This window comes from Passer montanus, unplaced genomic scaffold, assembly GCF_014805655.1.
Source record: "Passer montanus isolate IOZ18808 unplaced genomic scaffold, ASM1480565v1 scaffold29, whole genome shotgun sequence".
In the NCBI taxonomy this organism is placed as follows: Eukaryota; Metazoa; Chordata; class Aves; order Passeriformes; family Passeridae; genus Passer; species Passer montanus.
The window spans coordinates 4,139,928-4,162,429 of record NW_024367596.1 but is presented as its reverse complement, the minus strand read 5'-3'; the positions used below and the strand labels follow the sequence as shown (position 1 = coordinate 4,162,429).

General features: G+C 46.3%; 1 protein-coding gene across 9 annotated transcripts in view; it reads left to right on the top strand.

The window, feature by feature from the left end:
* The window catches only part of TNIK (TRAF2 and NCK interacting kinase), a 149,265-nt gene that overhangs the window by 72,088 nt on the left and 54,675 nt on the right, over nt 1-22,502 (top strand). For all 9 annotated transcript variants that reach the window (XM_039713384.1, XM_039713383.1, XM_039713382.1 and 6 more), the window contains exons 3-7: nt 5,645-5,701; nt 8,967-9,092; nt 17,446-17,556; nt 19,852-19,942; nt 21,275-21,405. In XM_039713384.1, coding sequence (XP_039569318.1) covers nt 5,645-5,701; nt 8,967-9,092; nt 17,446-17,556; nt 19,852-19,942; nt 21,275-21,405 — 516 coding nt within the window. The remainder of the gene's footprint in view (nt 1-5,644; nt 5,702-8,966; nt 9,093-17,445; nt 17,557-19,851; nt 19,943-21,274; nt 21,406-22,502) is intronic.

The following is a 22,502-nucleotide window of genomic DNA, read 5'->3' as shown; positions in this document are numbered from 1 at the left end:
AGGAGAGCAGAGGAGTGACTCTGGAGCCTCACCTGGCCACCACGTGAGATGTCAAACACTGGATGCAGCTTTTTTTGGTTTTCATAGGTTTTGCATTTCTTGGAGTTTCAGGTGTGCCATGTTTATTGTGCCATTTGCAGAGTGTTGAAGTCTGGGGAAACAGGGGCTGGTTTAAGTGGAGTTTGTCCCAAGTGGAAAGGAACTGCACCAAGTCAGTCACGTTCCTTTGGTGCCTTGAGGCAGTGGGATCACTCTGAAGCTCTGCAAATCTGTTTGTGAGCCCAGGAGATGGTGGAGAGAGGGAAGGGTGTGGAGGGAAGGAAGGACACTGCCATTGTGGTCAGCTCCTGCTGTAGGAAAGCAGAGAGATGGGGCTGAACCCCTGGGCAGGGAGAGGGCTTGGTCCCCAATCTGCAGGGATGTCCTGAGTCCCCACTGGCTTGAAATCTCTCTCCCATACTGGAGTTAAGTGCAGGCAGCAACAGTAAGGTTTGGCCCATGATGGCTCTGTTTTAATCAAAGAGATATGTTACTCTTTGTTAAAATAAACATTTTCCCCATCCTGTTACATGACTCAGTTTTTCTTATGCTGGCCTCCAATGTTTTAACTGCCTTCTCAGATACATGGATTTATTTCAGATTTATTTGAAGAGATCTGTAAACCAAGTGCAAAGCTTGGGTACGTCATTTTTAGCCAGCTTGTTTTGGAGATTGCTGAATTTTCACACTAAAATAAGCCTATTTTTTGCATCAGTAAGTATTTTAGCCCCTCAGACTAGCTGGAGAGGGGATTTTGGCACCCTCAAGATTGCTTTCAATGGGAAACCAAGTACATAAATGTGCCTGTACTCTGTAAAAGCTGAGAACAAATCATGCCAGGTGCTATAAAATGGTCTAATGTACAGCAGGATGGCAGTTCAGCTTCACGGCTCCTGTTGGAAGGCAAAGCTCCTTCTCCCAGGAAAAATTGGATGCAGTTTTCAGTGCATTAGTGCTGAAGTGCCTTCATGCTAAAAATCTTGGACTGAGTCCCTGGATTGCCTTGAAGTACAGAAAAAGAGGAACTGGCAGGACCTAGACCATGGAGCTGTGAGAGATTCCAGGAGATCTTAACTGCAGAAGGTTTTGGATGCTGAATCAGAATCTGGAGGAGATGAGACTCACCAATGGACACCTTGAATGGTGCCTGTGCAGAAGTAGGGCTGGGCAAAGAGTTTTTTGTAGCACTTAACAAAAATTATGTGTGGACACAGAAAAGTGAGCTGGTGACTTCTAACCTGGTGAAATCTCTGGAGAGATTCTTCTAGGAAGAATATGCAGGATGTGGTGGTGCTGAGGATGTGCTGGGTTTGGAGGCAGGGGTTGGGCAGTGGAAAGGGTGGTGGTGGGGCTGCTGGCACCAGGCTCAGTATTTTAACTGCTACAGAAATGAAATTGAAGAAATTTATTTGTGAGGCTTCTCTGCTGCCAAAATTGGTGATATTTGGACTTTTATGAGACTTCTTGTTGTTTGTCTGACTGAGATTTCAGTACGAGACACAGTGTTCCTCAGTGGTGAGGGCTGATGTTGTGGTCTGGTCCCAGCAGGGCTGCTGTGCATGTTGAAATTCCAGCAGTGCTTTGCAAGAGCACCCTAATCCCATTAATTTTAATATTTGCATGCAGCATTACTGAGGGCAGTGCAAAATGGTGGGATTTTAAGTGTTTTGCTGTAAATCATCAGGCATACAACATGGTTACTCCATTAAGTGGCTGCAGTGGAGGTTTTGTATGCATGAGGCATTGGATGCTGTGTGTCCAGGCTGGGAAGTGTAAGAGATGTTGCTCTGCCTGGCACAAGGAAATAGGAGCTCTGCATTTCCCAGGAAAGTGACAATTCTGGTTGTGTCCCACTGGCTGCAGCAGGTGGTGGGTCATTTATTTTGTTGGATGAATAAAAGCCGACAGCACAAGTTAAGTAAATATGATGGAATACATTTCTGAGTACAGAAACTGCAGTTTTTGCTTAGAGGTGAAATCCATGCTTGTGCAAGGAAAATTTTAAAAAGCAACAATCAATCATCCTCTTTCTGTCCTTAAAATGTGGACTTCAGTTTTGGGCCAGGATATGCAGTTGCTGTCTACAAAGGCTGGTATTGAGGCCAGGGTTTATTTATTTAGTAAACATAATGCCTGAATGCATCAATTGATGTTTAAAAGCATTTACCAATGTTCTGATTGTGTGCTGGTCCATTACACTTTATGGAGTGTGAGGACCACAACCTTTGAAGAGCAAACTCGTGGGGCTTGCTCCATTTGTAGAAATTAGTCTTAATACTTGACATTATCAAGTTAGTGATAGTTGATATAACATTTTGAGAGTAATTAGGAGCATGAATTTATGCTCAGATGGATGTTCAATTAAAAACTGTGGCAGCTTTGAAGATCATGCTTGAATAATCCTGAGGCTGAAATGTGGGTTTGTACCCAAGTGAGCCTTGACAGCAAATCTGTAGAGGGGGAAATGCTTTAGTAGCTGTTTTTTCCTCCTGTATGTTTTATGCCATCGTAGCCATCAGTGTCTGTAACTGAGGACTTTTGAAAAAGTGAAGATTTTCTGCTGAACCACAACAATTCTTGCCTGTTTTGAACCACATCTTTTGTGTCAAGGAGGCAGAGTTGAGCAGGGGAGCGGGAGTAGGGTCAGTCTTAATGTGATTTCTGGATGGATGGTGGCTGATGGTGTGTGATGGTTTAAAGGAAAAATACACTGCTGTGGTGATGGTTTAAAGGAAGAAACCAACCAGTTTTGGTGGGTGGAGGACACACAGGAGGTAGAAGCATCACAACAGAGCTTTTTGGTGCTTTTCTTATTTTGATACCTCAGTCCTCTTTTGTGGCTTCCTTACAGCAGCACAAATTAACAGCGGACAACTTAACACTTGACATTAATTAATTCCCAATTTCTGCTTGCCTTGGCTTTGGCAGTGGTGGTTCCACTTTCTGATCCAACTGAATACTTTGGAGAGACTGCATGGGCATGGGTGCTTCTGAACTTGCTTCCAGGCTTTGGGCACAGGCACTGGAATCTGCGTGGCCAAGGTGCCAGTGGTGGCTGATGCTGTGGATACTTTGGAGAGACTGCATGGGCGCTTCTGAACTTGCTTCCAGGCTTTGGGCACAGGCACTGGAATCTGCGTGGCCAAGGTGCCAGTGGTGGCTGATGCTGTGAGAGGGGTTTATTGCTGCCATGGCATATTTAATGGGTACAGGCTGGATGTTGATTTATTTCTTCTGTTGCATCTCTCACTTCCAGTTATTGGTGTCTTCCTCCAGCCTGTCTGTATCTTTATTGCAAATTTAAGGACATCTGCAGAAGGGTGAAAATCAACTGGGTTTTCTAAACTATTTATGAAGGCTTCACAGCAAGTCTCAGTGCTGAGCAGTAGGTTGAATTAAAAGGGATGGTTGACTGGTGAGGAGATGCCTGTTTTCCCTGGATGGCTTCATCTGCCAGGGTGAAGCTCTACAATCCATTGTTGTGAACAAACTATAGAAAAAGCAAACCTTTGCTGCAATATCCCAGGGTGAACACTCACTGGTTCTACTCCGCCTGATTTTGCGTGACTAAGTGCCCCTCATGGCTTACATTAACATATGTTTCCAAGTGGTTTATTTTGTTTTGGTAAACGCTTACACGATATTAAGTTCTAACCGTTGTCTGTAAATGTTTGGGAGGTGTGCAAGGAGGCAGCAGATTCCTGGGAGGAGGATGGTGTGGGCACACAGGGATCCCTTTCCCCTTGCCTGGTACTGAGGGAAGCAGGAGCACTTCACCACGGCAAAGCTGAGGCATTTCCTTAAAATGCAAAATGAGGTGGCAATGCATCACATGAAGGCAGCTGTAACTCCTAAATCCATGGTTTGAAATGCCCCAGCTTGCTTCCCCCTCCTCCAGCTCACGGGAGATGGGGCATGCCATGGTCCAAGTGTTTACCCTGCTGGTGCTCTGTGGGCTTTAATTAAAGTGTCAGTACACGTGGGGACCTCCTGGGCAAGCCAACAAGGATGAATTTAGGAAGAGGAGGATTTGTTTCTGCAGATCATGCTGTCTAAATAGATGGTGCCTAGCAATGTGCCCCTCCTTCCCGACGGCCACATCCAGGGGATGCTTCAGCCACAGCCTGGGGCTGCTGGGCTGCGCTTGGTTTATTACTTTTTATGTTGCACACTCTTTAAAGTAAACCTATTTTCCGTTGCTAGAACATGGGCTTGCTCAGGACGTATAAATTGTGTTAATAAATGAGCGAGGAGCCCTGGTGGGTGAATTGGCTTCCTGGTGAAGTCATAAATTTGGAGAGGATGATGCTGCCTTGCTCCACAGCCGGCGCGTGGGTTTGCTTCCCAGCGCCGTGCCTGGAAACCTGAGGGACCAGGGAGAGGTTCCCATGTCTGGTAATTTAGGGTTCTTGAGCTGAGATGGTGTGAAAGACCATCTCCAGTCTGCAGGAGAGCTGGGAGACTTGACACAAACCCCAGCTCATCAACACACACACTGCTGTGGGGGCAGCAGGAGCTTCCAATTCAGGAAAAGCTTCTTTTTTTTCCTGTTTCTTCCATGCTGCAGCTTGACCCCTCTTTGCCTCTGCTGCTGGTTCTGTCCTTGGTGTGTTAATTATCAGTGCTGCAGGGCAAGAGCTGCCATTGCCTCTGTGTCTTCTACACCATATCCCCCAAGATGGGGCATTGGGCAGCTCCCACAGTAAATAGGGATGTAAACTGGGAAACAGGGATGCCTTTGCCTCCCAGCTCTCCTGTTAGGATCAGCATTTGCTGACTTTGCTCGAGGAAAAACATCTTTTCCTCAGGCTGCCTGGTTTGGAAGCAGAGCACATGTCCTGCAGTTGGGGGTGGGAATGATTTGATATGAGCAATTTGGATATGATGTTGGGTGATCCATTTCTCAGGAAAGGAGAAAAGGCTGGCAATTGCCTTGCTGGATAGCAGTTGTGTTGGTTTTAAGACCTCATAAATAGTTGGAGCTCTTTTATATTTTCACCATCTCTCCCAGGCATTTTCCCATTAGGATTAATGTAGTCGAGCACTGTGCAACAAACAGTTCATTGCAGTGATTTGCTGATTTTTTTCAGTTGCTGAAAACTGTAAAAACCTCTCTGGCCTGCTAGCCAAGTCTTTCTGAAAATAAATAAATTGCTGGTCAGAGTGAATATGGTGCCCTGCAAGCCAGGGGTCCCTGGTGTGTGCTGGGATGGGACCCAGGTGGGCTGAAGGCAGGGTGGGTACCCCAGCCAGCACACTCCCATCATCTCAGCTCCAGCAGCCCATTTCCAGCCGAGTCATGCTCTGTGCTCCAGAGAGGCCCCAAGCTGGTTTTTTGTGCATGGCTGAGCATTAAAGGGTATTTCCAGCACTTGTTTGCCAGGAAAATACAGCACTGAAGGCCCTGCACTAATTAATTGTAGTGGCAGGAGGAAGGGGAGGGAATTGCTTTCTCATCATGGCTGCTGTGAAGATGCTCTTGAAAAGGCAACAAATAATGTGTGGATGCTGCCAGGGCGAGGAGATTGTTTAAGGATATTGTTCACTGTGAGGAAAACATTGTCACTGAGCAAAACCAAACAAATTTTTCCCTTTTCTTTTGCAGGGTCGTCATGTTAAAACAGGCCAGCTTGCTGCTATTAAGGTTATGGACGTCACCGGGGTAATGTATCCTCCTCCTGCATCCTTAAATTACAGATAAGAGGGGAAAGGGGATGGGGTGTGATAATGTGTGGGGGTGGGTGGAAGACTGATGTTCCTGGGATGTAAATTGCCTTTGTCTTAATGTGCTATGTGCCATTAAGAGGTTTTCGTTTTAATAAATACGTGAGGAAAAAAGTGCATCTGGAAGAGTTTTGGAGATTAAGTACTTCATGCTGAAACAAAGCAGCATCCAGTTCCAGCAGTGGCTCTTTTAAATACCCTACTAAATTCTGAAGAAAATCATAGAATGATTTGGGTTGGAAGGGACCTTAAAGATCATCCAGTACCAGTCCCTGCCATGGGATACCTTCCATTGTCCCAGGCTGCTCCAAGCCCTGTCCAACCTGGCCTTGGACACTTCCAGGGATGGGGCAGCCCCAGCTTCTCTGGGCAACCTGTGCCAGGGCCTCACCACCCTCACAGGGAAGAATTTCTTCCCAATATCCCATTTAACCCTGCCCCCTGTCAGTCTGAAGCCATTCCCTCTTGTCCTATTGTACATGACTTTGTCAAAAGTAGCAACAGGATCATGTGTTCATAACTCATTTCTGTTTCTCTGCATCCATGATTTTCACTGAAGAGCTTTTGTGCACCGAAAATATGTTGCAGTTATTGTAATGCATAACTTCACAAGGCAAGTTGAATAATTCCTGTGCATCCTACTGATAAAAAGGAAGAAAAGCCACACCTGGTCTTAAGGTGGCTTTTTTGAAATTTGTGTCAGACCGAGAACCAGGAATTTACAAATAATTAAACTAATAGCAAAATTATGGAGAAAGGATATTTTCACCATTTCCCAGCAGCCACAAAAGAAAAAATATTTAAAAGCAGATGCATTTAGGAGCATGAAGATGCTTTTCTTGAGTGTTTTTTTCTAAGTGCAATACTACCCCTTCCAAAGTTCCTGCACTGAAAACAATGCCAGGCTTGAGAGTGAGAATGTGTTTTGCTGGTTTTTGTCTTTTTTTTTTGACTGGAATAACACATTTCAAAATTAGGATTCTATCACAGTTTACTCACCTCAATTTTTGAATTAATGTTTTAGTAGCTTTCAGGAGCTCAGCACATGCAGAAATGACTCTCTGTGGAAGCAGTCAGCTGGCCTTGGGAATCTGTTTTGAAATACCTTAGATGCTGTGGTGTGGTATTAATATCTGTGGGACCTTCATCCAGGTTATTTTTGGTGCTAACAGGTGAAATGGTGTGTGGAAATAAGTCTGTAAATGGGAATGAGATTTGTTCCTGTTTACTTGTAGTATCTACAAGTGCCATTTATCTCGTTCTCATGGGAAGCAGGCTCCAAGGGAATAGGCAAACCCACCAAACATAAACCCATGGCATAAATAGCAGTGAAATTCCCATGGGATGAAGTCTGATGTTAGAATGAATTTTAGCTGAGAAATCAAAATATTACTCTGAGGCCAAACACAGGCTTAGATATGAATCCACACTTAATTCAGTTGTTTTAAAGTACTTCCAAGGAAAGATATTGGAGAAAAGTACCTGAAATCTGATACTGCCCAATAATAATTTCATACACATTTTTAAGTAGATGTCCCTGATCTAAGACTTTACCTTGTAAAGCTGGGCCTCATGTCTGAATGTACAGGGTGTACATCAGATATTTGTCATGGGATGTGGCTTTTGGATATTTGGTTATTTTCCCCTTAGGCTGCTTTTAGGCAGGGAAGGCTCATTCAGGGCAGGACCAGGTTTGGGCAGGATGGGCAGTGGCCACAGTGCAGGCAGTGCTGCCCTCTGCTAAGGGCTGTCTGTGCTTCATAGCTCTTGGTGCAGAAGGCACTTCTGGAGCCTGCAGGAGTGGTCCTGGGCATTGCTTCTGGAGGAGTTCCTAAAGCTGGTCCCTGCACTGTCCTGCAGCCATGCTTGGCACCTGCTCCAGGCTCAGTGCAAATGCTGCTGCTGGAAACCCAAACTCAGTCCTTGGCCTCCTCCTCACACACAGTTTCAGAGCTGCCACTGGGTGCTCAGAGAGCTGGAGGGATTTTGTGCTGAGTGCTGCTCCTTGCTCCCAGCACTGTTGAGCATCCGTCTGCTTTGTAGTTGTTGTTGCAAAGGACTTCAATTAATAAAATCATCTCTGATAACCTTCACGTTATGTGGCCTGGTTTCCTGGACAAATGAAAGCAAGCAAAGTTGTGTTGACTGCTTGAAGAGAGGTGATAAAGGTTCTTCCAGAATAGTGCCCTGGTTTTCTTTGTAATGTTTGAGCCTGTCCCTCCTCCTCTTTGGTGCTTATACCCTCTGTGTTTTTACCAAAAATAAAACTGGAGGTTGTTTATGCAGGCTCCATCCAGATATTTCTTGCACTTGTTCCTCCTGTCTTCACCTTTGCTGCTCTTCCCTGAGTGGTATTTTGGGAAGAAAGATGTGTTTCTGTCCATGTTAGGTGTCACCTGGTCAGGGGGCACTGCTCCTGCAGCTCTGCTGCTCTGCGGGTGCCTTGTCCTTTGCCCATTTGTGAAACTGAGGTCAGGAGAGGCAGGTGGGGGACACAGGGGAATAAAGGAGAATAAAGAGCAAACAGCCCTTCTGGGCCTTTATAATAAAGCTCGTTGACATCAAGGTGCTGAGTGCTTCCTGTGGAAATACAGGGGCTGGGATTCAGTCAGCTTAAAATAAAACCAGGGCACGTTTGATGGGTGTGAGAACAAAGAGGTGGGACATCAAAACAGGCATTGGTGTGGCTCCTCTGCCTCTGCTGCTTCAGCTGGAGCCACTTTGAGGTGGGACAGAGAGGGGCTGGGACAGCCCATGGGAATGGTGCTTCTCACCAGGGCTGAGTTATTCTGATGGAGTTTGTGGACAGGCAGCCCCTGCCTGCTCCCCATGTGGTGCCACCCCTCCACCAGCAACTCCTGGTGTCTCCAGAGGTCTTGTGCTGCTTCCAGGGTGGGCTGGGAGCACAGGAGCACTTCTGCCCTGCAGTGGTTTGTAGAAAAACAGCTTCTTGGGCCTCTGGTGTGTCTGTGAGGGTGTGTTAATGCATCACTGGGGTAGCACAGGTATGGGTGAGCCTCAGAACAACATGAGTCTCCAGAGCAGCTCTCAGGCTCCCAGGATCTGCTGCAAAAAACCTGAGAGGTCAGTCAGGAATGGGGTGCTTGGGAGTTCACCCATGTGCAAAGACAGCTCAGACCCTGTGAAGTGCAGTCTCCTAATGCCTCTGGTTTTGTCTTTCTTTTGTTTTCACCTCATTCCAGGATGAAGAGGAAGAGATCAAACAAGAAATTAACATGCTGAAGAAGTATTCTCATCACCGAAATATTGCTACATATTATGGTGCTTTTATCAAAAAGAACCCACCAGGAATGGATGACCAGCTCTGGGTAAGTTGCTTTCTTTTCTTTAAAAAAAAAAGGGATTTGACAGAGATTTTTTACTCTGAATTGTCCTCTTACCAGCACCCAGCTTACATAAAACCCCTTATTTTGCATCCATCTTTTTCAAAATCATGGCTTTGATCAGGCTCTTTCTGCACTGCAAAACACATCTCCATTTTGCCATAAAATCTTTGCAGGCTGATTGTAAACCCATGTTTATTCTGAAGTGTCATTAGCAGTATCTTTATTACAATAGTCAGTTGAAAACCTTTCCATCTTCTGGCAGCTGGAGGGAGCTGGGAACATCTCTGGGAAGGTGGAGGCTGAGGGTGATTCCTGCCAGCTCTTGGTGGTGCCTCTTGTGCTTCACATTTCATGGAGCCTGTGCAGGCAGATAAAGAGGAGGAGACAGTGAGGGGAGGTCAGGGAAGGATCTGTGGCTGCTCAGCCACTTTGCTGGAGATGCCTGGTGCTGCTGAAGGGCCCCGAGCTGCTTTGTGTCTGTGTAAATCCTCTGCTGCCTCCTCCTGCTGCTTCCCTTGTCAGGGCCTTCTTGGTTATTAATTGAGCATTCCCAGAGCAGAGAGGATGGAGTTTAAATCTGCTCTGTCTCTGGGGAGAGGCAGAGCATCAGAGCCCACTCCCTTTGGCAGCAGCTGGTGCTCAGGGGGCCGGGCAGGGCAGTGGCACTGGTCATTGCTGTAAAATTAATTAAAGTTGTTGTGCTGTGTTCTGAGCTTGGCTGTGCTGGTTGGAGTCTCTGGAGCAGCATCCTGCAGTGCCTCTGGGCATCAGAGCAGCAGTGTAGGACCCTGCTTTCCTTGGAGGTCTCTTGGAAAGAAGGCTGCGTTGGAGTTACTGTCAGTACAACGACCTGGATGTTGTCCTGTGGTTGAAAAAATCTCTATTTCTTCACAGTCTTGTAAATCCAGTCAATTCTGCCTTACCCATGTGTGGTTTTCAAAGCTGCTCTGTGCCTGAGCAAGGTTTCTGCAGCCTGATTTTTCGAGAGTGACAAGAGAAGGCTGCGTTGGAGTTACCGTCAGTACAACTGTTGTCCTGTGGTTGAGAAAATCTCTATTTCCTCACAGTCTTGTAAATCCAGTCAGTTCTGCCTTACCCATGTGTGGTTTCCAAAGCTGTTCTGTGCCTGAGCAAGGTTTCTGCAGCCTGATTTTTCAAGAGTGACAAATATCCATGGTTCACCTGGGAGACCACGGAGATGCTGAAGAGCAGCAGCACGCTCTTCCCTCTGCTCTCTGTACAACATAGGCTTTGTTTTAGCAAAACCTTCAGTGACTTCAGCTGTTTGTCCCTGCATCCACATGCCAGAGCATCTAGTGGGAAGTGGAAGGATTTGGAGGAGGTTTCTCCCAGGAGAAAACTGCAGTTGATAGACTTCTGTGCCAGTTTGCTCTCCAAGACTTTCTGATACACTGAATTATTGGGAAGACTTGGGGGCTTGGACTCCAGGCATGTTCCTTGCTTGGGTATCCAGATCATTTTTGGAGGTGGAAACTCTTAAAAACCATGTTCTTTGCAGCTGGCCTGGGATTCAGCAAGGCAGAAGCTGTCAGGCTGAGAAATGCTCTTGCATCCCATAAAATTCCATTTGGCTTTGGCTGGTTTATAATTATTTTTTTTTTTATTTTAAATGAAATATTAAAACAACCCACAATGTGCTGCAGGAGTGACTGGAGGGGGAAAAAAACCCCACCAACTGTGTGCCAAGTCCTCCAGTATTGAGAGGAGCCCTCCCTGGTGCTGGGCTCTGCTCAGTGCCTTTACACTGGTTTGTGTGCTCTGACCAGGCAAGGGGGTTGGGTTTTGTTTCTTTCCTCCAGCTCCAGTACAAAGGGCTCTTGGCATACACAAGTGTTAATAAAAGAGCAGTCCAAACTTTCAAAAAGAAAAGCAACTAGAGAGAACTCCTTGTTTCAAGAGGCATGGCCTGAAGAGTGATGGTATGGGGCTGTGTCAGGGGAGGTTTACGGTGGAATTGGGAAAGGGTTGTACACCCAGAGGGTGCTTGGGCACTGGAACAGGCTCCCCAGGGAAGTGGTCACAGCACCAAGCCTGACAGAATTCACAAAGTGTTTGGACAAAGCTGTCAGGCACAGGGTGGAATTCTTGTGGTTTTCCTGTTCAGGATGAGGAGTTGGATTCAATGGTCATTATGGGATCCCTTCCTAGTCAGGATATTCTGTGGTTCTTCCATTGATCCCATCACCCAGCAGAGAAGGCTGTACATGCTGTATCCCCTTCACATGCCCCAAGTCAAGAGGGCAACCTGGGTTTTCCCTGATGGGTCACTCAGTCATGCAAAGGGAGAAGATGGTCACAATCCTTCTATGCTGCTTGTTCTTGGCCTTTGGGAAAGGCAGACTAGATAATCTGAATTATCTACCAGCCCACTGCCTCTCCTCTCAATCTGGGGCCTTTCTCATGTGTTCATGAAAAAGATATTTTTAAAAGCTGCTTTTCTTGCACTGGGGTGTGAGGGGGTTTTTAAGTCTATGCCCAGTGTTGGGACTGGTGGATTCCTGGGAAAGCTCCCCAGCCCTGGAGGAGAGGTGTGCTGGTGCCCCTGTGTTAAATAGCTGCTGTTTCAGGATCTGATTGAATTAGGACTTGTGTGAACTCTATCAGTCTTGCCTCACAGATAAAGGCTTGTTTATTTTTCATTGGCTCTTTGTTGAAATAAAACGGTTTCTGATAATGCCCAAGTAATTCTTTTTATCGACACTCGGGAGGCTGATACGGAAATAAAAAATAGGGAACTCTTTCAGTGGAGATTAAGATCTCTCAGAAACGTGGCAGGCTTCCGACATGAGGCATTGTCAGTGCTGCTGCTCCATTCCACAGCAGCCACTTGCCCTGAAAGATGAGCTCAGGCTCACTAAACAACCCTGTGTTCAGAAATTAGGGAGCTGTGCAGAGGGTGTTTTAGCAGATGCATCACAAATCTGCTGTGTTAGGCAAAAAAAAAAAAGGAAGCAAAAGTCATAGGGACAACCTTTATGGAACATATAAAAAGAAATTTAAAAATATGAGGTAGGTTTATCCTTGTGTTGGATAATGTGTTGCATTCTGGGGTGCTGTGGGTTTTCAGGAGGGTTTGTACATCTCTAGCTGAGGTGAGGGGGTCCTCGTCTGGTGCAAGGGGGCAGGGTGAGGGTGGGCTGCAGAAACTGGGGAAGTTCCAGGGGATGTGAGATCCAGATAATCAGTAAACTGCTGCTTCTCAGAGATAAACTTATTAAATTCCCCTTGCTCTTCTCAAATCTAAGCTATGCGATACCACTCTGTGCATAACCCAGAGAGGTTGTTGAGATATTGTGGGGTGGGTGATTTTGGTCCACTCAGCTGGACACTTGTCATCTGCCCTTGCTGTCCCCTGTGCACTGAGGCCATGGGCAGAGCAGCCCCCACCACGTGCAGTGGGCACAGGGGCTGTGCAGAGTGTGGGGGCTGAGCAAAGGCTGGCAGCAAGCCCAGAGCCCACCCAGGGCAGGGCAGAGCCCACAGTGTCCCCAGGGCCAGCGCTGCCTGCGATGGATGGGCTGCCATGGCAACCCTGCCCGCAGCTGCATCTGTCACCAAGGGGGACAAATTGCTAATAGGCAGGTTGCCAGATACCCACGTGGTGGGGTGGCCTCCAGGGTGTCCTCTGCAGCAGATAATCTGGGCCAGTGTGGGGGAGAAAGGAATGAGGGTGATGTGGGAACAGCCCCTCTGTCAGGGTGGCACTGCTGCAGCTGTGCAGTGCTCAGGGCTGTGATTGTGTGGTTGCAATGTGTTTTTTCACTCCGTTGAGCTCTAGGGGCCCATTGAATTGCTTTAGGGTGATGTGAACACAGTCACACCAAGGATCTGGAGAGCAGAAACAGGGGCAGCAAGGCTCTATTGAAAATCAGGCATGAGCTGTCAAACCACTGGGTTACACCTGTGCAGCTCTGAGCAGGATTGCTCTTAATCTGTTTATATGCCCTGAAAAATATTTTTGGGCAGTTGGTGATTCTTTGCATTACAGAAATTAGATCATGAAACATTTGAGAGGGGTCAGTTTTCGGTTGAGCTGTATCTCTCTTTAGTCTCTCCAAGCTCTGCAGTCCCGGGGGGTGTGAGAGGATCAGGGCTGCTCCTCTGGCCCCTGACCGAGAGCTCAGGGTTACCAGAGCAGATTTCTTCTGCTGTCTGGCAGAGTAATCCAGCACTATTTAACTCTCACTGCTCCTCCAAGCAATGTCAGTGCTGTAAACACTGCAGGACTGTGAGCCCAGCTCCTTTTGCTGCCATCCCTAACCCAAGGACATCATCCTGCTCAGGACCCGTGGTGTCAGCTGCCTGCTGCCTGCCCAAGGGGCATGGCTTGCTTGGCTGGGCTTGACATCCAGGGATGGATGGCAGGCAAGTCATTTATTGAGGAACATTCATTTGGTGAGAGCACTTGGATGCTGCAGTTGGAGGGGAGAGAGCAGAGCAGTGCTGGCCCCCATGTTCCCACCTGGGTGTGCAGCTGCAGTGATGCAGGCAAGTCATTTATTGAGGAACTCGTGTGAGAGCACTTGGATGCTGCTGTTGGAGAGGAGAGAGCAGTGCTGGCCCCCATGTTCCCACCTGGGTGTGCAGCTGCAGTGTCAGCCTGCTCCCACCCCAGCACCAAGAGAAACAATGAAAACCTGGCCTTGTCTCACTGCTGAAATTCTTCAGCTGCTGCTTAACACCAATTTGATTGCTATTTCTGTTTCTGAAACGGGCATCAGCCTTTCTGCTGATCCACCAAGGGAAGCTCTCTCTGTTTTTAATGCTCCATCCCTGCCTCCAGGTGCCACAATGTGGGCTTGGGGGACTCCTTTGCATGGGAGCCAGGCTGAGGGGTGGGATGAGAAATTTGAGTGGCTTAGGCATATGGGACCTTGTTGCACCCAGGTTCTATTTACACACACAGCAGAAGGATTGATTTCCAGCAGCATTTAGCCTGAGGGTGTTGTGTGCTTGTTTTCTGTAACTTCAAAGAAGTCAAATTGTTCCTGAGCTGAGGCATAGGAGCACAGAAGGATTTGTCCTGTGTAGTAAAGTATTTAATTTGGGGAGTTCCTCTGGACAAGCTGGAGCAGTTCCCTGCAAGATGAATTGGGGTTGGTGTTCTGGAGATGCTCAGGTTTGAGCTCTTCAGATAATACACAGCAGTGATCAGAGCAGAGGTCTTGCCATACCCAAACTGAGGAAGGTCGTGGTTGATTTGAAAACTGAAAAGGCTCTTTAAACAAAAAATTCATGAGACAGCAGGACACAGAGATTTACAGCTGCAGCTTCTGAATTTGCCTTGCTTATGAAGTTTGCTGTCACTCTGGTATGAAGAGCTAAGTAAAAGCTAAATGAACTGTATTTAAAAATACTTCTTCAATAAATGTCCTTGCAAATTAAATTTCAGAAGATGATCTTACCTTTAGCCCATCTTGATGATAATTTTAATTATGGTTAATATAAATTCAATATGCGTTTCCAGTTTATTGTCTTACTCCATCATGGCTTCATCCCTTAAGAAAATTGGTAATGATGCAAGTGTGTGAGGGTACCCAGAAGTATGAGAAGGTGAGAAATATTTTAGTATGCAAGTGCCCTTCGAAGCCTTTTCTGAGTCTATTGAGTTCTGCCCTAAAATCAGCCAGAACTTCTGCTCATTTTAATTTTTCTCCTGTAAGACTGTTGGTTTCCAGCCTAAACATACCCATAGTGTTCATAAATTGATATTTTGGTAGTATCTGCATTGTTCTTCTCCCTCTCTGGTGCTTACCTGCCCTTATTATTGGCAATATACACAGATAGCCCATAACCAAACACTTTCTGCATGGCTGAACAAGCCCTCAGCTCCTCTGAGAAGACCTGGTCATGTTCCTGTGCCCACTCCAGTGTGCATTTCTTGTTCTTGGGCTCCACCACCCAGCAGGACACGAGTGCTGTGGTTCAGCTCTGACCTGGCCTGTTGGGTGTCTCCTTGGCCTGCCATCATCTGTGGTTCCTCTCCTTGGAGGCTGCACTGTATGAGCTGTGGTTGGGAATTCTGCAGCATCCTTCCACCTGAGGAGCATGAGAAGCTGTGGAAGCAAAAGGGGATCCCAGTGCTGCACACAGCAGCCACTGGAGCATGGGAATGGGGGCTGTTCACGTGAGGTGTCCATCAGGGATGAGGATACTCAGCCTTGTCACCTTGCTGCTGCTGGATTTCTTGGAGCATTCATGGCAGAGCTTTCAGGCTGTTCATGGTGCTCAGCCCCCTTGGGTCTGGAGCCTCTTGGTGCTGGCAGGGATCTGCCAGTGCTGGGTGTTTCCCTGTGGATGTAATGGGACTATGAACCTCTTGAAAAACCGAGTTGGAAACACCTCTTCTGTGACTTTCTCTTTTTCTCTCTGTTAATTCAGTCTGCAGGAGGTTTCACAGTTACAGGTTTGGGATACATCAGCATGTGGCTGTGTTATTCCCCTCCTGGTGCAAAGTTAATCTTTGCTCTGTGGAAATCAGGGGCAGGGTAGAGGACCAAGCAGACTGCCAGCTCCATTAAGATAATCTGGCAAATTAATGGTTGTACTGTGTACTTTTAATGGGATTTCTTCTATGTTCTTTTAATCATTTTGTTTGCCATGCACAGCATAGCAAGCCCTTCCTCTTCCTCTTGCCCCAAACCCTGGTGAGAGCCTGTGGAAGAGTTCCCATGGAAGTAGACTGGAGAGGGCAGCATTTTGGATTGCAGGATGTTTGTGGCTGGCTGGCTCAGCTATCCAGGATTTTCCTTTCCAAATTTGCTGCTGTGATGTCCCAGATGTTAGTTTAATCAGACACACATGAAGACACTGATATTCACCACGTGTCAATGGTCCAAAGGGGAGAAAGAGAGGAAAAGCAACTTTGAAACCAGTTATTTATTCCTCATTATTCCCCATTCACTGAGCAATGAGTAACCAGGAGTTAGGCCATGTCAGTGACCCATCAGGATGGCTTGGCTGCTGCTGGGGTGGAGGAGCTGTAGGTATGTTCCTTGCCTTTTCATGGGGCAGATTTTGGCCAGTGACCCATCCATTTCTGCCATGTCTTTCATTTCTTGAAGTCGCTTTCATGACTTAACAGGGATATTCCAAGAATTTTTCAGCACCAGTTCAGGAAGAAAAGAGAAACTTAACATCAAAACTAAAGATAGCAGTGTAGTCAAAGCCAAGTAAGGTATAGTCTGCTCAAGTATTTTATTTAGTTTAAAGGTTTATGGTAGTCCTGTGTCTGGATTTTATGATCATTATAATTTATGATAGTCTTAAATCACTGCATTTGTGCAATTGGGTCAGGAGGAACCCTTCTGCTGTTTTAATTCTCTTCTTGGCCTGTGCTTTTAATCATGATGTCACTTGCTTGGAGAACGTTAAATGCCATGTAAGCCTCATGTGATAAGAAACTTGAAACATGCACATTGAAGAATCTGGCAAGGGAATGTCTTCAAGTGGGAAGCAGATCTAATTGGAAAACATGGTTTCACATCTGAGAGGAAGGCACTTGCCCAGTGAGGCTGTGCTCACTTTCTGGAGCACGCTGATGGCTCCTGCACACCCTGGGGATCTGCAAAATCCCAGGGAGGCAGACTCACATCCCCTGCTATTTTTGTAATGTTTATTTCACAGTTGTTCAATGACAAGATTAAGTTTGGGCTGGGTTAGATCATTACACTTGTATATTTGATATTCTTAAACTTTGGAAGTGGTACAAGTGGCGGTGGCCAGTCATGTTGGAGCCAGCATGAGCAGTAGGACAGCAGCTCTCTCCTGGGGCGCCTGACACTGCTTGGCAACCTTCCCTTCAAAGAGGTTTCCTGCTCAAAGACATGGTCAGAACCAAAGTTTGTTTGGTTAAATAAAAAGTAAAAATTGAAAAGTACACCTGGTTCCTAAATCATAGGAAGCTTTCAAATATCTGCCTCAGTGCCTTTGCATTTTCAGGTTGGAAGAACTTGCATGCAAGAGGCAGAGTTTTGTTTTATTGCTGTTGATACTAAACATTGATCAGAAGTATAAAGTAGGGTGTGTAGGGGTAGGGTTTGAGATTCTGATCTCCTCCACTGATTTTCAGCACTGGACTGATTCCTCTTTCTTGCTCCCAATCTTCTGGAAGGCCACAAGCCTTTCAAGCCTTTTACTTTTTCATTTTATAGCAAACCCCAAACAGATTGCAAGCTGCTAAGTCCAGGTTGATGTTCAGTGCTCTATGTAGCACCGTGGGGTCCCCACAGAAGCAGTGCCAGTGTTGGATGCTGCTGCTGGTGTCAGTGCATGACATTTGTGTCATTAATTACATTCCTGTTCCCTCTGGCAGCTGGTGATGGAGTTCTGCGGCGCAGGCTCTGTCACCGACCTCATCAAGAACACGAAGGGGAACACCTTGAAGGAGGAGTGGATTGCCTACATCTGCAGAGAGATTTTGCGGGTACGTGTCCAGGGGGAGCTGAATGTTATTGGGAATGTGGCAGTTCAGTGCCCAGGGGACACGGGAAGCCTTTGGCTCTGCAGATTTCGTGGATGCTGTGCTGCCATGGGCTGGAGCCTCTGCAGTGCCAGCAGGCGTGAATGATTCATGTGCCTGTATGATGCATAATAAATAAGCCCTGCTTAATGCCCTTTAGCTCTGTTAGTTGCCTGAATTTTAACCCTTTTTTTTCCTTCAACAAAAATATAATCTCCTATTAGTATTAAAAGGGCAAAGATTTATTTACGTTAGAATTACGTTTTTAATTAACAGAAAGGTGAGGACTAATAAAGTCTGTGGAAAGCAGAATCTTCATGATTGAAAAGCATCCTATGTTTTATTAAATCCACATGTCTGATTTTAATGAGGATGCTGCAGCTTTTATACTCACAATATAAATGTTTGACTGAGATGTCTTAAAATGGGCCATGCCAGAGATGGCAGCTTCAGCAAAGACTTTGCTGCATTTTGCATTGCTGAGGTTAGAGGATGGGGTTGTAATGGTTGCCCTACATTAAAATCTATTGCTCTGTGAGCTGAAGATTTGTTCAAGAGAAAACAGGAATATTTGGCTTGTGAAGGAAACCTGCACAAGAGCCACTGAAATGATAGGATGAGATGAAAGAGCCTCAAGTTGCACTAGGGGAGATTTAAGAAAAATTTCTTTATCAGAGGGGTTGTTAAGTACTGGAACAGGCTGTCCAGGGAAGGATGGATCCCCGTCCCAGGGGGGATTTAAAAGAGATGTGGCTGTGCCACTTAGAAATGTGGTTTTGTGGTGGCCTTGGCAGTTGTCAGGGTTATGGTTGGGCTCTGTGGTCTTAAAGGTCTTTTCCAACCTAAACAATTGTTTGATTCTATGAATGAAAATGAGGCAGAATGATCACTCCAAATGGATGTGCCTGACACTGAGGCTGCCACGGGTGTCCAGAGGTGACACAGCATTTCTGCATTGACCCTGAATGCCACTGTCCACACCAGAGTGATGTGCAGAAGATGCTGGCACTGTAGCTCATCAGCTTTCATATGGACACTGCTTTCAGTGCCAGGAGGCCACAGTTACATGGAGTTATTTTAAGTGTGTGAGCTCCATGAGCCTGCTCCTTAAAATAGTCCCTGGCAGTGAGTCAAAGCCCAGCCTCTGACTCATGTCCCGGGGCCAGTATTGGGTGTCACTGCATTTTGGCCACACATTTGGGTGGTGGAGGGTGACCTCTGTGGGGTTTGGGGTGAGAAAAGGCTGCCAGCTTCACCCTGCAGAACGTGGCTCAGGCTTGGTTCAGACAGTGATGGACAGTTGGAATTCTAACACGAGGCTCAATCCATGTTGTTAAAGGATTTATTGAAATCCTGTGGAATTTTTGTTTTGCCTCAAATGCTCAAAGGTGTCTGTAACCAAGTATAATATGGTTAAAAAAAGCACTTCTGTACAGATATAATCTGTTCCACAGTTTTCCCAAGGTAATGAGCATAAAATGACTAATAAGTACCAGAAGTGATAGCAGAAATCCTTTTCTTCCTCAAATATGAATGTTTAATGTGAAGTGCAAACCTAGTGCAAAATTAGTTTTTGAAGTAATCCATATTTTTCCTAAGCTGGCAGTCTGGGTGGATTTTACTTTAAAACTGAAATAATAAATGAATGAAATAAAATTGTGGGTTGCAAAAGAAATTAATGAGCTAATAAACCAGCACAACAGCAAAGCTAGTTTACCTTTAGCCTTTGAGGCAGGCTTTTCACTTGAGCTATATCTCTGTTAGGGATATGTGCAAGTTATAACATTTGTATTTGCATGGTAGTTTTTTTTTAATACAAGTTTCTCAGTGTACTGAAATCCAGTTTATTGGACCCATATAACAAGAGAATTGTTTTCTTCAGTTTCTGGATGATGGAAGTGGAGAAAGGAGACAAGCACATTCTATTATTTCTGCCACAGAAATGGCTCCCTGAGGCAAGGGAGCACATGGGGGAAATCCTGTCTGGAGTGAGGGCAGAATTTGGGTTAATATAGGTTCCTGCTGGCATGTGAAAGATTGTGTTAAAACCCTGCAGAATGCACAGGCTCCTCGCCAGGCATGTCCTCCCAGCATGGGACATGGGACAGTGTTTGTAGCATGTGATAAACAAAAGCATTCTCAAGTGCTTGACTCCAACTGTGAACCTTTCATTTCTGGAGCATAATTGGTTGAGGAGGAATGTCAGAAAATAACATGCTTTGAACTTGGGTTCCTCTAACCTTTCTCTGAATTCTCCAGGGCTTGAGTCATCTACACCAGCACAAAGTAATTCATCGAGACATCAAGGGACAGAATGTGTTGCTGACAGAAAATGCAGAAGTGAAACTAGGTAAGAGTGGCTTACAGCTCCTGGAAACTGCAGGTGGGCTGGCTGGGGAGAAGCAGCAAGACTGGCTTGTACATGACCTGAAGAAAGAGGATGGGTACCAAGAGCTCCTCAGTGGGTTTTGTTATGTTGGATTTGATACACAACCGTGGGTGTTGACCGAGTGCTGTGCCTCAAGCTGCCAGGGGTTGATGGCCAGGTTCTGCCTGCAGAGATGCACCTGCAGTGGTGTTTCTGCTCAGACAGCTCTGCCACCAGGTACAGGTTAAGCAACCAACACCAATTTTTCATGCCCTGGATTGAAAATTGCCCTGTGATCACCACCAGATGTTGTGAGTGGATGTTCCCCCACAGCTGCATATTAGTGTCCTGGAGAATAATCCATTTTCAGTTTAGCATGACATAATCCAGGCTCCTTTTCCAGGCTAACCTGATGGAGGGGTTTAATTTGCAAGAACTACTCTGAATTTTGTGCACTCTGTTAGTCACCCTGGAGAGGAGCAGGCATTGGTGTGGAGATCATGTGGAAGGCAGCAGATCAGTGCAGATGATTTGTACACATCCCCACTTGTCCAGTATTGATGGTATTGAGGCTGTCTCTGCACGATTAATTTTTGTTGGGGATGGAAGATCCCTTACACTGGTCATGTGTGGTGAGAGCCTGGTTTTCCCATGCCTCCTCTCTCCCTCTACAGCAGAATAAAACCCTGGCTTAACAGATGGCACCACCAGCTCATTGGGCTTTATGCTCCTGAGGATTCCTCTCCAAGGGGAAATTCTCCAGGGCAAATCTCTAGCCACTGTGTTGTGTGAAGTGCAGTTAGTGGACCAGAGAGTATTCTCTCATTGGTTTGATTTCATAATTTTTTGCTTCATTTTGCAGCTCTCTGCTTGACATTTCCCATGGGTCTTTGTCCTTGGTCCTTAGTTCCTTAAGTATTTTGCATTTCTGCCATTTGCAGCAAGAATTTAGGTAGAAAAATGAGGCTTCCACCAGTATTTGGCAGGCTTCAATTCAAATGAACAAGCGTAGAACAAAGGCTGCTGCTTATTCATGTTGCTAACCCTGTTTCTCATTAGTATGAGGAGCTGTGATTTCTTTTCATTGCCTCCTGGCAAGGAGGAAAAGGCACAGGGTTTTGTACAAAACATGGACATCAGATGATCAGGTTTGTCCTTGACTGACCTCTGTTGATGCCAGCAGAGATCAAACAGGAATGTCTTCAGCCACGTCCCCCTTTCCTGGCCGTGCAGAGCTGTCCTGACTGAACACAATGCTTTACATGGAGCAGCAGGTTTGTCTCTGACTGATGCCCCACTGTCTCCCTGCTGCAGTGGACTTTGGTGTCAGTGCCCAGCTGGACAGGACGGTGGGCAGGAGGAACACCTTCATTGGCACGCCTTACTGGATGGCCCCCGAGGTCATCGCCTGCGACGAAAATCCCGATGCCACTTACGACTTCAAGGTACCTGCACGAGCATCTTCCTGCCCAGGGATTCAGCATATCACTGCAGCACTGAAAAACACACTGGCAGGCAGTGCAGGCTCCTCCTGCTTTCTGGCTGTGGGATTTTGGGATGCCAGTTCAGGTCCAACCTGAATCTTTGTTGTGCTGTTCATGTATCCAAATTTACTGTGAGGAGTCTTTCCCCGTGTGGAGAAAGGTGTCAGACTCAGGCTTCCTACTTGCTACCCTGCTTTTTGATGCTGTGTATTTAAATACTCCAGTCAAACAAGCTGTATTTGCTCTATTTACTCTGGAGAGGAGTCAGGTCAGGTTTAGAAAGGGTAAAATCACATCCTCTGGCCTGCAGGCTGATATTCTCAGGGAGATGTGAAGGCTGCCACACAATCAGACGTTTAGGGGGCTGACCTACTTTTTACATGTCTCTCCAGCCTGTTTGAAGTTTATTTTTGGATCAGTGGCAGCACAACATCGCTGCTGAGTTATAATGTGGCACAGAGCCCTGTGCCATGCAGCAGATCCACAGGAAGGTTAGGAGTCCCACCTGCCCATTCAAACTACAGTGAGGTCTGATGTTTAAAGCAGGGAGAGCTTATTATAGTTTATCTGTTATAGTTTATCCTGTTTCTGCCTTGCTACAAGTTTCTGGATACACATCTGTAGAAATATCCCTTGGTTTTTTGTCCCTTGGTTTTTTGAAGTGTCCAGAACTTGAATTTCCAGCTCCAAACCTCCTAAGGTCCACTGAGTGTGTCCAGAGAGGAGGGCAGGGCATTGCCACATGAACTCTGGGGGGGAAGCTCAGGCAGATGTGAAGCTTGCTGTACTTCTGTTCATGTGCCTGCTGAGAGGTCACTTCACAAGGTGATGTTTTAAAAAGGACTTTGAGACCCTCTGGTGTGAGCTGCTTTCTAAAAGTAGAACACTCCAGTGTAACAGAGGCACAGCCCACCATTGTGATATAATTTTGGCTGCAATTACTCATTGTTCAGACAAATTTTTGAGAAATGAATGATTTTAAAGAAGCCAAATGATGCTTTGCTCTTGCAGCCATTTAAGTGCATCAGTCAAGTTTTGAACTGAGGGTTTTCCAGAGA